Source organism: Pelodiscus sinensis, chromosome 1 (assembly GCF_052426305.1).
Source record: "Pelodiscus sinensis isolate ZL-2025 chromosome 1, ASM5242630v1, whole genome shotgun sequence".
In the NCBI taxonomy this organism is placed as follows: Eukaryota; Metazoa; Chordata; order Testudines; family Trionychidae; genus Pelodiscus; species Pelodiscus sinensis.
The window spans coordinates 3,881,997-3,899,593 of record NC_143052.1 but is presented as its reverse complement, the minus strand read 5'-3'; the positions used below and the strand labels follow the sequence as shown (position 1 = coordinate 3,899,593).

The following is a 17,597-nucleotide window of genomic DNA, read 5'->3' as shown; positions in this document are numbered from 1 at the left end:
AATAAAGTTTTCCTTCTAGATTTCTCTCCTGCCTCACTGCTTTGACTTCCAGCCTCGGACCCTTCTGGGGGCTCTGTACCCCAGGGGAGCGAGATTTCTCCAACAATACCTCACCCCTGCTCTGGGCTACCATCTAAATCACTGATGAAGATACTGAACAGAACCAGTCCCAAAACTGACCCCTGCAGAATCCCGCTCTTCAGTTCTGCCTGGCATGACTGTGACCCATTGAGAACTATTCTCTGGGAGCAGTTACCCAACCAGTAATGTACTAATCTTGTAACAGCCCCATCTAGGGTGCATTTCCCTAGTTTATTAATAAGTAGGCCATGGGAGTCTGTTCGAAATGCCTTATTAAAGTCTATATCACATCTACCACTTCCTCCTTCTCCACCCAGCTTGTTATCTTATCAAAGAGAGATACCACATTGTTTTGACATAACTTGTTCTTTACAAATCCATGTTGACTGTTACTAGTCACATTATTATCTTCTAGATATTTACAAACGGTTTCCTTTGTTATTTGCTCCATTATCTTCCTGATACTGACATTAAGCTGTCTTATCTGTAGTTTCGTGAGTTGTCCTTCTTTCCCTTTTTATAGATGGGTAACTAGATTTGCCTTTAGAGACTAATTTATTTGGGCATAAGCTTTTGTTGGTAAAACTGCTTTGTCTGTTGTATGGGGTGCGAATCACAGAGGAGGGATATATATACATATGTACTAGCATATCAGCAGCATGTAGACATAATTATAAAGTCTGTGGAGCAGACCAAGCACGGAGGGGTTGCAAGTACTTTGGAGGATAGGAATAAAATTCAAAATGATTTGGACAAACCAGAGAAATGGTCTGAGGTAAATAGGATGACATTCAATACGGACAAATGCAGAGCGCTTAGGAAGGAACAGCTGCAGCCAAAATGTAGGATTTTAGGGTTTGTATAATAATATAATAAGTATAATGAAGGCTCTAAGTTCTGTATGTTTGGCTAATAAGCTCTGTATCCTTCTGTCTCACCTTCCCAGCCGCCCTTTCCTGATTCACTTGCACTGTTGGTAGATACGCCTTGGTATCCTCACAAATGCAGACCCCGGTGTTAAGGCAGGAAGAGACCATGACTTCTATGGTCATTTCTTCTATCTTAGGACATGGTTTTATTGCAATGTTTGCTATTAGGTTTTGCTTCTTGTCTGCATCATACACCAAGCAGTGCTTAGGAGTGTTGTGAGCCAGACACGAGAAGTCATTCTTCCGCTCCATGCTGTGCTGATTAGGCCTCAGTTGGAGTACTGTGTCCAGTTTTGGGTTCTGCATTTCAGGAAAGATGTGGAGAAATTGGAGAAGGTCCAGAGAAGAGTAACAAAAATTATTAAAGGTCTAGAAAATATGAGCTAGGAGGCAAGGCTGAAGGAATTGGGCTTGTTTAGTTTGGAAAAGAGAAGACGGAGAAGGGACATGACAGCGGTTATCAGGAATCTAAAAGAGTGTTACAGGGAAGAGGGGGGGAATCATTCTCTGTGCCGCTGATGATAGGACAAGAAGCAATGGGCTTAAACTACAGCAAGGGAGGTTTAGGTTCCTACATGTCAGGGTGGTTAAACACTGGAATAAATTGCCTGGGGAGGCTGTGGTATCTCCATCACTGGGGATATTTAAGAGCAGGTTGGACAGACACCTGTCAGGGATGGTCTAGATGGTGCCGGGTGCTGCCATGAGGGCAGAGGACTGGAATCAATGACTCTCAAGATCCCTTCCAGTTCTAGTGTCTAGGATTCTCTGATTCCAAACTAACATCCTGGGGTCTGTCTACACTACTAAGTTAATTCGAACTAACAGGTGTTAGTTTGAATTAGCTTTGATAGGCGCTACACTAGCGCTCCGCTAGTTCAAACTTAATTCGAACTAGCAGAGCACTTAGTTCGAACTAGGTAAACCTCATTCCACGAGGACTAACGCCTAGTTCGAATTAAGTAGTTCAAATGAAGGGCTGTGTAGCCACTTAATTCGAACTAGTGGGAGGCTAGCCCTTCCCAGCTTGCCCTGGTGGCCACTCTGGGCACCACCAGGGAAACTCTTCTGTCCCCCTCCCGGCCCCAGAGCACTTTAAGGGGCATGGTTTGGCTACGGTGCCTGTGCCACATGCAAGCCTGCCAGCACCCAGCCAGCAGACCCTGCACCTGGCACGGCATAAGCCAGCCACCTGCTGCCACCCAGCCCTTCGCCTCTTCCTGGGACCAGGCTGGCAGCTCTCAGGAGCCTGCCCAGGGCTGCAAGAGGCGGGCGCCCGCCTGGTCTAGTGTGGAGATCGTGGACCTCATCCACGACATCCGCACTAGGCACAGGAAAATGGCTGTCTAGGGCAGGATAGCTGCCAGCCTGGCCACCAAAGGCAACATGCAAACCCAGGAGCAGGTTTGCATGAAAATCAAGGTGGTCCAGTGAGACCCCTGACCCTGAGCCCTGAGCTTAAAACATAAGAACATAAGAATGGCCATAATGGGTCAGACCAAAGGTCCATCTAGCCCAGTAGCCTGTCTGCTGACAGTGGCCAGAACCAGGTACCCCAGAGGGGATGGACTGAAGGAAATGACCAAGCCATTTGTCTCATGTCATCCATCTCCAGCCTTCCACAAACAGAGGCCAGGGACACCATTCCTACCCCCTGGCTAATAGCACTCCATGGACCCAATCTCCATGACTTTATCTAACTTCTCTTTAAACTCTGTTCTAGTTCTAGCCTTCACAGTCCCCTGTGGAAAGGAGTTCCACAGGTTGACTATTTGCTTTGTGAAGAAGAACTTTCTTTTATTAGTTTGAAGCTTGCTACCCATTCATTTCATTTGGTGTCCTCTAGTCCTTATATTATGAGAACTAATGAAGAACTTTTCTTTATGCACCCTCTCTACACCACTCATGATTTTATAGACCTCTAGCATAACCCCCCTCAGTCTCCTCTTTTCTAAGCTGAAGAGTCCCAGTCTCTTTAGCCTCTCTTCATATGGGACCTGTTCCCAACCCCTGATCATTTTAGTTGCCCTCCCCTCTCCCACCCTCTCTCTTCCCCTCTCCCACCTCCTTTTCCCAGTCTCCCTGAGTTTTGTTCAATAAAGAGAGTTTCTATTTTTGAACACATGTGTCCTTTATTTTGTACATCAGGAAGGGGGGCTAGGGAAGGGTAAGTGGAAGGAGGTGAGGGAGGAATGGGGTACGAGCCCCCGATGGGGAGGACTGGGGTGGCTCTGCGGGCTTCTCAGGGTGGAAGCTCTCCTGCAGCCCCCCGATTACCCCCCCCCGGATGGCAGCCTGTGGCAAGTGCAGCCGGTCTGATGGCCGAGTGCTGTGATGTGCCCAGTGTGGGTGGTCCGGGCAATCCAAGCCAGGACTGCTTGGCAAGCGGGGCACCCTGAGAACTGTCTGTCCGGGGTGGGGGTCGGGTCCCTTTAAGCACAGCCCTCGGCTAGCCTGAGACAGCAGCTCCACGCTCTAAATTCTAACTTGATGCCCTGCCGGCACTGCTTCCGGCCAGCCTTAACCCCGGTTCAGGGTCCCCTCAATGTGGACATGCTAGTTCGAATTAGCAAAACGTTAATTCGAACTAGTTTTTAGGTCTAGATGCACTAGTTCGAATTAACTAATTCGAATTAAGTTAGTTCCAATTAGTGCTGTAGTATAGACATACCCTTAGTTATGACCTATAAAGCCTTAAATGAGTTGGGTCCGGGGTTTTTGAGGGACCGTCTTCTCCCATATGAACCTGCCTGGGGATTGAGGTCAGCTGGGGAGGCGTTGCTTCGTGTTCCCCCACTTGTGGAGATAAGATTAACATCTACGCGGAACAGGGCCTTCTCAGCTTTTGCTCCCAGGCTGTGGAATTCTCTTCCTCGGGATATTCGCCTGGTGCCAACGCTAGTGTTATTTCGGTGTCAGGCTAAAGCTTATTTGTGCTTTTATTAATGTTTGAGTGTGTATGTATGTGTTCCTCCTCTCTCTATATTTTTAGCTGGTTATGTCCCTCTGGGGTCTCATATTTTAAATTTTTATATATACTTGTATTGTGTTTTTTTTGTAAGCCGCCTTGAATATTTTAAATACAAAGGCGGGTAAAAATATTTAAATAAATAAACTGCATCAGTTCCATTGAGACCTTTTCATTTCCTGTCTGATCGTGCTGGGGGCTCTGCTCTGCTTGTCTCCTGCCCTCTGGCCCCCCGGTTCCCCTCACCATCTGGGAACCCCGCTCAGTGCAAGCTCCATGGACTGGTGAGGTCTCTCTCTCTCTCTCTCTCTCTCTCTCTCTTCCCCTCCCCCACAAGCATAGCCTCCTGACCCTGCCCTATGTAAACTGCTATATGGTTAGCTACCCTAACATCTGTAAATTTAGATTTAATCTTGTAACTGTTAGATTTAAGATAGTCACAGTTTTGTGTGTTTGGCTCCCCAATTATCTATATTCACGACTCAGAAATAAATAACGTTCATTGGGAAGCTGGTTGCTTCTCTCTCTCTTTCTTTCTCTTTTGCTCATTCTTCTTCAGGGGTCTTGTTCCCCAACCCTGATAAAAACAGGCAGACTTCCCCTGTTGGTCAGGAAGTATCAGTCTCTCTGGTCTTAGGCTGTGTCTTGGACATAAGAACATAAGAACATAAGAACGGCCGTACTGGGTCAGACCAAAGGTCCATCTAGCACAGTATCCTGTCTGCCGACAGTGGCCAGCACCAGGTGCCCCAGAGAGGGTGGACCGAAGACAATGATCAAGCGATTTGTCTCCTGCCATCCCTCTCCAGCCTCTGACAAACAGAGGCCAAGGACACCATTTTATCCCCTGGCTAATAGCCTTTTATGGACCTAACCTCCATGAAGTTATCCAGATTCTCTTTAAACTCTATTATAGTCCTAGCCTTCACCACCTCCTCTGGCAAGGAGTTCCTTGGAGGTGAGCTCTTCTTTTCAGGTCTCCCCCCCTCTTCCTGGTCCTCTTCTAGCCTTTTCTTCCTTCTGTTGTTTCTGATCTTCTTCCTTCCTTCTCTTTCTTGGACCCCAGTTTATATAATGAAACCCGAGTCTTGCTTAGCTAGACCGTCACCAATTATTTTAGTATAATTTTACTAACCAATCATAACAAAATGACCTAACCAATCCTACCCCACCACCTTCATTGATTTACACCTAGCAGCATTAATTATCTAGCAGACAGAAACAGTCACAAACTAGCCAGAGATCACCCAGGCAAGTGTTGTGACAATGCTCATAGGATGAGGATCCCACGACATCCTCTATGGAGAAGCAGTTTCTGGCCAGACAGAACGGTGTGACATCAGTTTTCTTTACCCATCTTGAGATCTGTTTCTTTATCTGGTAATGGGGGGGGGGAGAGGGAAGGTGAGGGGGTAGCTATCAGGGCAAAGTCCCCTCCTTGAAACCTGGTGCGTCTCTTTGTAATACAATTTAGATGGCACGGTGAGTATGTGACTCCAGGCCTTACAGCTAATGGCTGAGTGAGGGTTTAGGGATTTTCTAACCTGCTGCACATTAAACCTGTGGAGGGATTTACCACCATCTCCCGCTTGTGAGTCCTTTGGGCTGCGCGGAAGCCAGTCAGCCACCCTGCGAAACCACGGCAGAGAAGAATGTTGTGGTCATAGGTCATCAAGGTGTTGCATAAAAAAGCCTTCACCTGAGTTTACTTGATTTATACACCAAACTGTAAGGTTTTAAACTGCAACTTGAGTATTTTTGTCAAACTTTGCAATCTGTGTAACTCCCAGAAATTTACTGTAAACTGCAGTTTTGTAATCTTTATCACTCTCAGCCACCTAGCTTGTAACTTTCCCTAAGCTGCATTCTCCCCTGGATGAATGGAGAGTGTGAGCGTGAGAGTGTTTGGAGCAATGGGCCACATATTAGTTATCACAGTCTGGGCATGCTCTCTGCTGGAAAAAGGGAAGTCTGGGCATGCTCCCTGATGACGAGGTGAATGAGTCACAGGGGCCATTCGGACACTATATAAAGAGAGGGAGCACATGTGAGACTTCCCCTGATCCTGAGAAGCTCCTCTCCAGTATCTCTCCTCCTGACCTGCTTCCCCAGCCATGATGAGCAGACACACACTTACACAGACATATGGGTTGCAGAAGGAGACAAGGCATGTGGATCTTGGAGGGTCTGAGTGCCTGAGGGCAGGAATGAATGGGTGTGAATGAGTGAATGAATGGAGGGGTGTGCTTGCTTGCTTGCTTGCTTGCTTGTATGTTTGTGTGACGGGGCGAGGCAGCCCTGCACTGAACCTACAGGGCCCAGCCAGGGTTACCTGGCTGCAGAGGCCCCTCCCCCACAGCCCTACCGAGCATGCCCGGGCTGCAGCAGGGCTATAAAAGCCTGGGCCAGGTCTCACTCTGGGGAGACAGCTGGAGGAGAAGGGAGTGCTCGCTCAGCTGTTGCCAGGGTCTCCAGGAGAGGCCGGAAGGGACGTGGAGGTGAGTGGGTGCAACCTGGGGACTGCCTGCCGAGGGGATGCTGGCCTGGAGATTGCAGCCAGCTGGGCAAGGACAGGGGCAGAAAGCCCGGGGATCCAGGTAGGAAGTGGCCCAGGGCAGGAGTGGGAGCCGCCTCTCCCGGGCCCGAGAACCTCGGTGCGTTTTGGCTGGATGGCCCCGCCAAGGCAGTGACCCAGTACCTGGTCGCTCACAGGGCCCTGGGCTGGGACCCAGTGGAGTAGGGTGGGCCCGAGTCCCCCTACCTGGGGTGTGCCCCCGCTACAACTATAAACTGCTTCGTGGACTCAGGCCGGAAGGCTGTGTCCTTGCTTAAAGGGCCAGTTACAAACTGCCTTGTGGACTCGGGTCAGGGCTGATTCCCTGGACTCAAGAGGGCAGGCGGGAGGGGCCCGCCACAGTGTGTGAGAAAGGGAGCTCTGTATCTTCTTTAGTTTAAATCTTTGGTGGCTGCTCTCTCCTCTTTAGTTTTATCTAGTGGCAATAAACCCATACTAGTGTAACCCTGGGTGGTCTCCAGTGAGAATATTTTTGGGGCCCCAACAGTGTACCAATGAGACACTCCTTTTATATTTGCTACATCAAGTCACGTGACTGGGGAAAGTCACAGGTATTAGCAACGTGGGCACCAGTGAACCTAAAAATAGTGTTTTACCCTGTTATGTTCTATTTGTCTCCTGTTTAATACAATTATTGTGTGTGTGTTATTTCTTGGAAGTCTCCAACTATCTGGCAAGTAAGTGGGGATTACCCTGTGGCTAGAATTTTCCTCCCATGCTGCCCTGGTGACCCTGCCAGGAAGGAGTGAGGGGGGTGGAGGCACCGCCAAATAAATTCATAGGAAAAAATAAAGAAGAGACACCCTATTGAGTGGGTGGCAGGATTCAGAAGAACCCAGACCTGTCCATCAAGACCTGTAAACAGATTGGCATTAAAGAAGGAAAATAGGTGGAGAGGGGGCGCTACACCCCTTTGTCAGTTGTATGGGGTACAAATCACAGAGGAGGGATATATATTTATATGTACTAGCATATCAGGAGTAAGGAGTTACTTATCGAGTGTAGGACCAGTGTTCACAGGGGCAGTTCAGTAAGGGTGGATGTGGCTCACTCCCAGCAGTTGAAGGGGAGGTGTGAATACCAAGAGAGGGAACAATTCAATTTTTCAGTAATTTTAACTTTTCCTATTTTACCTTCTGAACCGATTTCATTTTCACCAGCATTCCCGATGCGAGGCGAACCATCATCACCAACTTCGATAAAAACTGAAACAAAGACGTTATTAATCACCTCTGCCATTTCCACATTCCCTTGTATTGTTTCTCCCTCTTCACTGAGTAATGGTTCTACCCTGTCCTTGGTCTTCCTCTTGCTTCTAACAGATTTATGTGACATTTTCTTCTTGCCCTTTATGTCTCTAGCCTATTGGAGCTCGTTTTGTGTCTTGACCTTTCTAATTTTGCCCCTACGTATTTACGTTATTTGTTTTCATCCTTTATAACTTGATCTAATTTCCCCTTTTTGTGGCACTCCTTTTGGATTTTAGATCATTTGAGATCTCCTGGTTAAGCCAAGGTGGTCTCCTGGCATAAATCCTATCTATCCTATCTTTCCTGTTGGTAGATATGCCTCAGGTACACTCCTAAATGCAGCCCCTGGTGTTAAGGCAGGAAGAGACCATAACTTCTTATGGTCATTTATTCTATCTTAGGACATGGTTTTATTGCAATGTTTCCTATTAGGTTTTGCTTCTTGTCTGCCTCAGTTGGAGTCTTGTGTCCTGTTTTGGGCACCGCATTTCAAGAAAGATGTGGAGAAATTGGAGAAGGTCCAGAGAAGAGCAACAAAAATGATTAAAGGTCTAGAGAACATGAGCTAGGAGGCAAGGCTGAAGGAATTGGGCTTGATAAGTTTGGAAAAGAGAAGACGGAGAGGGGACATGACAGCAGTTTTCAGGTATCTAAAGGAGTGTTACAGGGAAGAGAGGAGGGGGGAATTATTCTCCTTGGCCTCTGAGACAGGACAAGAAGCAATGGGCTTAAACTGCAGCAAGGGAGGTTTAGGTTCCTACCTGTCAGGGTTGGTTAAGCACTGGAATAAATTGCCTAGGACAGTTCTGGAATCTCCATCACTGGAGATATTTAAAAGCAGGTTGGACAGACACCTTTCTGGAAGGATGATCTCTCAAGGTCCCTTCCAGTTCTAGGAGTCTATGATTTTTTGATTCTTACCCGATTCTGTGAGCAAGTCCTACCTTTTGCTCTTAGCATCTTCGCAGGCAGGCTGCAGACCTAGACTATATCTACCCCACAGACTGTACCGCAGCGCAGTGGTGCCTCTGTCCGGCCTCCTGCGTAGCCACTGGATTAAACCATCCCCTAGAACTGGGGCGTTTTTCTCCCTTGCACTCGGCTGCCAAAGGTGCTGGTGCCGACACAGCCCTAGTGAGCAGGGCTTTGAACTAGGTTAATGGGGGGATGAGCTAAGCCCTGAGGTAAGTGGGGAAGTGTCCTTTCCACACTGGGTGGGGGGAGGAGCCAACTGGGGAAGAAACGTCCACTGGCCAGGACCACGACAGCTCACGAAACCATCAACATGTTTTCTTAGTCTTGAAAGTCCGACCAGACTATTTGTTGTTTTTAAGCTTATCCTCGTTTCTATATTAGTTCTCATTCGTTTGTTTTCCAATATAGGTCCTAACCACCTCAGACAAGAGACGGAGCCCCTGCTGGACCCGCCTGGGCAGCAGAACGGCTCCTCTATGAACAGAACTTCTTCCTTCAGTGAAGCCCTCGCACACGCATGAAACCGCAAGGCCGCTTGAAGGGTATTCAGCCTGCTCGGCGCACAGCATGGGTCACTGTGGTCTCTCCTGTAATCAGAGAGGTGTACATCCGGCCCCACACACCTCTGCCTGCCTCAGCTGCCTATGGGAGACTGGTCAGTGCTGCCGGATTCGTGTTTTGTCCTAGGAGAGCAAGGCTGGACTCTGATCTTTTTGAAAATCAGCTGCCCCTAAGATTGAATGGACATTTTTGTAAATAATCATTGCAATGGTAAAATTCTAGAAATGCCGACGTGTGACTGTGGACAAAATAAATACATTTCTGTCATTTGACTCCTGTATTTGATTTGGTCTCTCGTTAGTTTTGTAAATGAAGGCTGCAACTGCATCTACATTCCTGATTTGAAATATAAATGTACAGTATATGTGTGTATATACACACGTATGTACATATGCACACATATAAATATATATATTCATGCACATTATTTATATATATATATACACACACAGTGCATGGTTTGTGACAGTACGCCCCAGGACTGCATACCGGGTGGCTCCTATTTTCCCATTTTACTTGAATTGAATGGGATTCCCATCTGGCGTACAGGAACCTAGTTCCTGGAATGGCTTGGCTCCTGACGGAAGCGCCCCTGCGACTCATGTCTCTTAAAGGAGCCTTGACCACATGTTTTTTCCTCAACAACTTTGAGCCTAGAGTGCCCTCATCTTTTTGCCTATAGTTTGTGTGTGTGAAAAATAAAGTTGCCCTACAATAACGCCTCAGCTGCCTGCAGGAGATTGGTCAGTGTTGCTGGATTCATGTTTTGTCCTGGGAGAGCAAGGCTGGACTCTGATCATTTTGAAAATCAGCTGCCTCTAAGGCTGAACAAACGTTTTTGTAAATAATCATTGCAATGGTAAAATGCTAGAAATGCCCATGTGTGACTGTGGTCAAAATAAATACATTTCTGTCATTTGACTCCAAGTCTCGGCTTGACAAAGCCCTGCCTGGGTCGATTTAGTTGCAATTGGTCCTGCCTAGGGCAGGGGGCTGGACTTGATGATCTGCTAAGGTCTCTTCCAGCTCTGTGGTTCTATGATTCTATAATTTGATTTGGTCTCTCTTTAGTTTTATAAATGAAGGTTGTGACTACATCTACAGTGCAGATTTGAAATATAAATGTACAGTATATGTGTATATAATACACACACACATGCACACACACACATGCACACATATAAGTATATACATGCATGCATATTCTATACACACAGGCTCTTTCTGTAACGTTACACTCCAGGACCACTTACCAGCTCCTATTTTCCCATCTTATTTGAATCGAAAGGCATTCCTCTTGTCAAACCAGCACATGGTTACTCAAATGCCTTGGCTCACGATGGAAGCATGCCTGAGACACACGGCTCTTAAAGGGGCCACAACCACATATTTTTTTCTCAACAACTTTGAGCCTAGAGTGCCCGTGCCTTTTTTCGCCTTCAATGTGATTGTGTGTGTTTTTTTGTGTGTATATATATATGAATACATATATATATGTGTGTGTGTATGTTTGTGAAAAATAAAGTTGCCCTACAATACCACGGTTGGTTACCCATAGCTTTCCATAGGAAGGCTACTTTTAATTCTGGATACGTGAGTACAATTGAGATGTGATACTTTTGTACTTTTATTCCAGTCATTTTCCAAGAGGATACTTTGACTTTTACTGAGTTACATGTGTTTCAGAGTAGCAGTACTTTTACTCAAGTGACTTTTTGGGAGGACTTTTTCCACCACTGACTGACTGTGGCCCCCAGACTCCTTCCCACAAATCCTCTCGATTAATTCTTGAAATTCGACTTAAGGGGTGAACTGTGCAGAACTGTATGGCCTGGGACATAACTTCTGACCCAGCTACCGGAGAGATCTCACGAAGCAAGGTCCGTGGGGATGAGGGATCCAGTGGGTACAGTTGTCAGGGCCTGGCATGGATCTGCTCTCAGCCCAGAGCCGTACGATGCCTCCATTAGTGCTCTGGGTAGAGACCCAGTCCTGCCCCTAAGCACAAAGGCCAGGTCCCACCTGACTCATAGACTTTAAGGTCAGAAGGGACCATTATGATCATCTCGTCTGACCCCCTGCACAGTGCAGACCACAGAATCTCACCCACCCCTCTTAGAATAATCCTCTCACCTATATTTCTCACCCTCCCTCTTATCCAGTGGGCCTCCGGCTGCTCAGGACCAGAGGGGGCTGGATGGACCCATCTATGCGGTGCCAGGCATGGGACAGAGGAGACACACACAGACCTGCATGCTCAGGAGAGTTTATTGCTGTAGCGGTGGCAGCCGTGGAGGGGAAGAGAGGGAGGGGCAAGGAGTGTAACTAGCACAGAGACACTGCAGGGAGACAGTTTGCAGATGGGGCTCTGATAGGCGCTCTCTTAGGGAGTGGCAGGACTGGCCCCCGATGCAGCAAAGTAGCCGAAAATCTGGGACGTTGCCTGATCATGTCCCAGGTGCCCGGTTATTTGCAGCCCGGGTGCTGAGTTCCCTCTTGGGCGGGGGCGAGCGGCTCCTCTGGCTTGGGTTGATACTTGCAAAGGTAGGGGGCTTCCCTTTCACAGGGAATATCGTTCCATTTCTTATAACCTAGAAGGCAAGACAGAAATCAGTGGGGCAGGGGAAGGGCAAGTGGGTGGTGCCTGCCCTGGCAGAGCCCCCTCCCCTGATGGCATCGTGCGGAGAGACGACCCCGCGGCTGTGTCATCCATTCCCAGCCTCTGACAAAGTTTTTCTTATTGTCCAGCCCGAGCGTCTCTTCCTGCAATTCAAACCCTTTGCTTCTTGTCCTGCCACCAGAGGTTACTGGGGACAAGTTTTCTCCTTGCTCCTTGCAACCCCCTTTCAGGTATTTGGAAGCTTCTCTCCTGCCCCCTCTCCGTCTTCTCCTCTCCACAAGGAACAAACCCCATTTTGTCAACCTTCCCTCCCAGCTCATGTGCTCGAGAAGGTTCATCAGTTTCATTGCTCTGGACCTTCTCCAGTTTGTCCATATTTTCCCTGCAATGTGGTGCCAGAACTGGACACACTATTCCAGCTGAGGCCAATGTGGGGCAGAGCAGAGCAGAAGAATCGCTTCTCGGGTCTGGCTCACAACACTCCGGTTCATGCCGCCCGGAAGGAGGTTTTCTGTTTTTGGCAGCCGTGTGGCACTTGTTGATGTGAAGTGATGGGATTAGAACAGCCCCTCTCCTGGACGGGTGAGCCGTGGCCAGAAAGGGGTTAAACAATCCCAGGCCAAACAGCTGGGAGTGAACTTGTCCGGGCGTGTGGGAGCAGTTGGCCAGTGACAAGTAGGCCCAGCCAGGGCTGGGAGGCACATGGACGGTGAATTAGAGGGAAGACTAGTTGGATGTGGCTACTTGGACCTTAGAGATGCTACCATGGAAACAGACATTTCCTGTGTCACAGAGATCAGCTGGGGAGGCTGGCGGAGAGGCAGGGAGACGGGACAGGAGGCCAGGCCCTGAGCGAGCTTTGTGGTGTGTGCAGGGTCCCAGCGGGGCTCCTTTCTGGTTGCAGGTGTGTTTGAGACTTTGCCTTACCGGTGGAACTCCACAGCTCGACACAGTACTCCATGCTTCTGTCATTGTTTGGTTCGCCAGCCATCCAAGTACGGTAGCGAAAGCGGGAGCCATCTGTCCACAGCCAGGTCTTGTCCTGCGGAGCCAGGGGAGAAAGGTTGTGGGGTGCCGGGCAGAAGAGACCCTGGTGATGTGGCACCATAGACACACCAAACCCGCATGCAGCAGGGCCCTGCTCAGGCCGGGGCGAGAGCGGGGGAAGGGGCAGCCCAGAGACACGAACGTCACAGTAACGCTCAGCCCCTCAACTTTCCCTTCTGCCCCCCAAGCCCTTCGCCGACGGACCAAATCCCCGCACCAAGCTGCAGTCACTCGGGGGGGGGGGGCAGTCCCCAGGGGCCAGGGCCCGCCGAGGGGGGGGGGGGGCAGGGAGCTTCCTGTGCTGGTCTCAGCCGGTGGGAGCAAAATCGACGTGTGTCTGTGATGGAGACGCTGGGGGTCGGGGGAGGGGACTCGGAGCCAATTCCCCTCTCGAGGGCTCAGCGCCAGCCTGGCCCCAAGGCAGCAGGACCGGGAGCTCCGGACACTCAGAGCAGGGGACAAGGGGCCGGTCACTGTAAGGGCCTGGCTCTGGCCTGGCCTCGGCGCTTGGGGGACTGGCTGGGTTTGGGGGGCCCAGAACTAGCTCCATGCAGTGCCGGGGGAGGGGGAGCTGGATGGCTGAGCAGGCTGGAGAACGGCTCACAGCGCCTCCCCCTCCCGCATGGGGCCCGGCCCAGCCTCTGCTCTGGGGCAGGGAGCCAAGGCCCGAGTCTGCGGGAGGCTCCCTCTGCCTCCCCCCTTCCTGTCCCCGGCCCTGTGCCAGTCTGTGCAGGGGCAGGAAGCAGATGGAGCAGAGCTCGGATGGAGCTCGATGTGGTTACACAGGGGAGCTGTGAGGGGGCTGACAGCCAGATCCCAGATCCCAGGCTGGCTCGCTGCCCCCCCTACCCGGAGGTTCTTGCCTGGGCTCCTTCCCAGCCGGTGACGGGTCCCCCTGCCCCTCCCTGCCCGGTGGAGCTGGGGCTCCCCTACAGAGAACCAGGCCAGGGCGGGACCCCCAGGCCGAGGGAGCGACCAGCAGTCGGGGGTGTTCTGAGGCTCAAGTCTTGGGCAGGGAAAAGTGGCTGGAAAACGTGGGGTGGGGATGGGAGACAGGCTGCGGGAGGGAGGGAGAGGGCTCGGCACAGTGCGTGGGCTGGGAGGGGGAAGGGTGGGGGCTACTGGAGATGGGGGGGGCTTGGCAGGGGCTGGGAGGGGGAAGGGAGATGGGGCAGTAGTTGGGGAGGCAGGTGCAGGTCAAAGGTCAGCCTGAGGAAGGAGGGACCAGGTCTGGGCTGTGTTTGGGAAGAGAGAATCCGGGGGGGGAGGTTACTGTAGGATGGGGACGGAAAGGGGGCAGGGCAGGGGTGACGGGGCAGTGCAGAGGGGACACACTGGTGCCCATGAGGGGAGAAGGTTGTAGCAGTGGGGGAGGGAGATCCTGGTAGCCACATGAAGGGATCGTGGGGCCTGGGATGTGCCCGGCCCCTGGGAGCCAGAGCCGTGGGGCGGGGCAGCTGCCAGAGGCCAAGCCGGGCCGGGCGCTCACCTTGTTGGGGTCGTGGAGTCCGATCCAGACGCGATCCGTGGAGGTCGCCGTGCTGAGGTATTGGGCGACTATGTTGGTTTCTGCGTCATTGAGGATGGAGGCCAGATGGGCCCCAGTCTGCTCGTGCTGACACTCTATCTGCAGGGGGACATGGGCCAGGCCTGTCACCCTGGCGGAGAATGCTCATTGCCCCGGTGTGGGGTCCTGCCCCACCCAGCTGCAGCGGGGAAGTGGCAGGAGAGAGGAGAGAGAGTCCCCTCTCGGAGCCTGTTCCTGAGCCCCAGAGCCGGCACCCAGACAATTCACCTCAGCTGCCCCTCTTCAGAGCCAGTCACCAAACCCACTAACCTGCCCCACCCCATGGATCCTGGAAATGAGCCTCCTACCTCAGCATCTGACCAGGTCAGCTTCTCAGAGAAGAACTTGTAGCAGTGGTCTCTGTAGTGGAACCAGCCACGGGAACAGGCTGCGGCCTTTCTCCCCGATCCAGGCTGGAGAGCGCGCTCCCTTCGGGGCGAGGCTGTTGTGGAGGCGAGAGAGGGAACGGAGCTGTCAGTAGCCGCCCGTCCAGATTCTCCAGACTGCCAAAAACACTGTGACATTTTGTCCTCTCCCAAAATGGCCCCTCTGTCCTATTGCCCCTCAGCTAAAAGAGCTGCCCCTCTCACCCTCTTTCGCTGTGGCAGTGAGGCTGTGCTACTGACAATGACCGGTGTCCCCTCCCCCATGGGACAGGCACTGAGGTGTCCTTAAGGAAGATGTGCAGCTCCTGTCTTCAGTGGGGGGGAGAAGCAAGAGGGAGAACAGTGAGGTAACAGCCTCTCAGACGTCTGCACACCAATGCAAGCAGGAGCTCCCTGAAAAGAGGGGGAAGCAGTGATGCCAACTCCCACACGAGGAGTAGGAGGAGGTATTTCCAGAAGAAACAGTAGAAATATTCATAGAACTATCCTATACAAAGAAAGGACAGGAGCAGGTATTAATAGGGGGATTTCAGTTTCCCAGCTCTTGGTTGGGAAAACGTGAACATTTCACAATGTCCTTGGGCCGTATGAGGAGCGAAGGGGAAGAAGGTCCGAGGAGAACAGTCACCTCAGGGTTAATTCTGACTCACAAGGAGAAATTGGTTGTGGATCTGAGGTTCTAAGGCAGCGAGGAGAAAGTGCCCCTGAACGCGCAGAAGGAGGGAAGGGAAGGAGTGAGCATCGGCAGCAACAGCAATGGCATTGAACGAGGTTTATTTAATAAGCTCAGCAGTGGCCGGTGAGGGCTCATGGGAGGAAAGTCGAGGAGAAAAGGGAGTTCCGCAGAGCTGGCCGTGTCTCCAAGAGACGATATTAAAGGTGCAACGGCGCATTCTCCCCACCCAGGGGCTGAGCTCTGGCCGTGGTCTGGATCGATGGGTTGGGCGGGGCAGGGGCTATGGGGACCCAGCTCTGATGGCTGCTCCCCCACGGTGGGGCTGGGCCCCTGGGTGAAATGACTTCACGTCCCATGGGGGCAAACAGAGCCTGGGGTCTCTAGGCCGAGGGGCCGGGCAGGGACTCACCTTCCAGCGAGGGGTTAAAGATCAGGCAGCCGAGGAGGCAGAGGCTGAAGAAGGCGACTGGGCCCATCGTCTCGCTTCCCTGGGGAGAAAACACACACGGGGGATGGGCGGGGGAGCCTGACACCCCTGGAAAAACTCCACCCCCCCATGGGGCATTTCCCGGGGGGGCTCTGAGGGGGGGGCTGTGCACTAAGGAGCCTGGCCAGGCTGAAGGGCCCCAGAGGGATCCCAGCCCCCAGCCTCGGGGTCCCTGCTCAGAGCCCGTCTCCCTGGCTCCAAAGGGCCCTTTGGTTCTCCCCCTCGCTGAGCCGCGCCCCAGGGACAGAACCGGACACCCAGCAGGGAGCCGGGTCCCAGCTCCGCAGGGCCTGGGCTCTGCAAGCCGCACGGCCAGGGACCCCCACACCAGGGCTGCAGGGGGGGACCCCAGAGGGCAGCAGGGAGGCCGGGATCACTCAGGGGCCCCAGGAACCGGATCCTCAGCACAGTGATTCTCAGAAGGGGCATTTGCCATCCCCCGCTGCTCCTCCCCCAGTGCTGGGCTGGCAGGGCCCCACGCAGCCCCCCCCCATGGGACCGGGAGGGGGGAGCAGGCGGCAGGAGGGAGGAGTTTGGAAGGGCCCCAGGGCCAGGCGGGGGGCCGGTCTGTGTGCACGTGGCTGGAATGGCAGCAGCAGGGGCAGCCCCTCGGCCACAGTCCACTGGCCAGAGAGCGGGGTGAGTGCCGGGAGCACAGAGCCTCTTGTCTCCACCCAGCGCCCGGGGCACCAAAACCCACTGACCCCCCCCCCCCTCCCGGGGCCTTTTCCCCCTCACAGGTGTGTGAACCACACTCATTTCCCCCCCATGGACCCTGAGTGTCTGGGAAGCCGACACCATGTGTGTGGGGTGGGGGAGAAGAGTGGAGGGGGGATAGTTGCTGCACCTTGGGGAGGGGCTGGATCCCCCTGGCACCGTGACGGGGAGAAGGGCCCAATGGGGGAGCCGCCCTGCAGAGCGCTGGTCCAGCAGGGACCGGGCACGGGGCCGGGGGCTGGGCCTCGCTGTGCACGGGAAGCAGTGGGACCCAGAGGGGTTCCTGGCGCACACAAGGCACCAGCCCAGCAATGGCCCCACTGCCACCAGCCACCAGCGCAGGGGGGAGACGCGGGAGGGAGCCGGGGACTCACCTGATTGTCGCTGGGGAGCTGCTCTGGTGCCGGGTCGGTCCAAGTGAAGCCTGACGGGGCACTGGCCCTGCCTGGGCATTTATAGACCAGTGGGGGAAGGGCTGAGAGGGGACCAGTTATCGATAGTGAACATGCAACTCCGAGAAGATGGCAGATACAGTCATTTCCTACCCACGCAAGTGGCGATAAGGGGAGTCACGACCCACCTGCCAGCTGGTCTGTGGCCAGGCGCACGTGCTTGTCAGGGCTCAGCTAAGAGATACGATAAAAGCTTGTCCTCCCGTCTCCCCCTGCCAGTGCTGAGATCCATGGGGCTGTAGGGAGCAAATGCAGAGTGCTCTACTTAGGAAGGAACAGCTGTAGCCAAAATGTAGTATTTTAGGG

The 17,597-nt window shown here is 52.4% G+C and overlaps 1 protein-coding gene across 1 annotated transcript; it reads right to left on the bottom strand.

Annotated features, from left to right (window-relative positions):
• Positions 1-11,574: 11,574 nt before the first annotated feature.
• Positions 11,575-17,323, bottom strand: LOC102452476 (C-type lectin BfL-2-like). The gene is made up of 6 exons (XM_075924603.2): positions 17,214-17,323; positions 16,045-16,123; positions 14,882-15,015; positions 14,496-14,633; positions 12,887-13,001; positions 11,575-11,930 (listed from the first exon to the last, which is right to left on the bottom strand). Exons 2-6 carry the CDS (start codon positions 16,109-16,111, stop codon positions 11,806-11,808), a joined length of 579 nt encoding a protein of 192 aa, XP_075780718.2. The 5' UTR covers positions 16,112-16,123; positions 17,214-17,323; the 3' UTR covers positions 11,575-11,805.
• Positions 17,324-17,597: the final 274 nt, after the last annotated feature.

Coding starts and splice junctions, on each gene's coding strand:
- LOC102452476 (XM_075924603.2), bottom strand. CDS start 16,111: ATGGGCCCAGTCGCCTTCTTCAGCCTCTGCCTCCTCGGCTGCCTGATC. Junction 14,634..14,881: donor TGACCTGGTCAGATGCTGAG/GTAGGAGGCTCA, acceptor GTCCCCCTGCAG/ATAGAGTGTCAGCACGAGCA. Junction 11,931..12,886: donor CGAGCTGTGGAGTTCCACCG/GTAAGGCAAAGT, acceptor CTTGCCTTCTAG/GTTATAAGAAATGGAACGAT.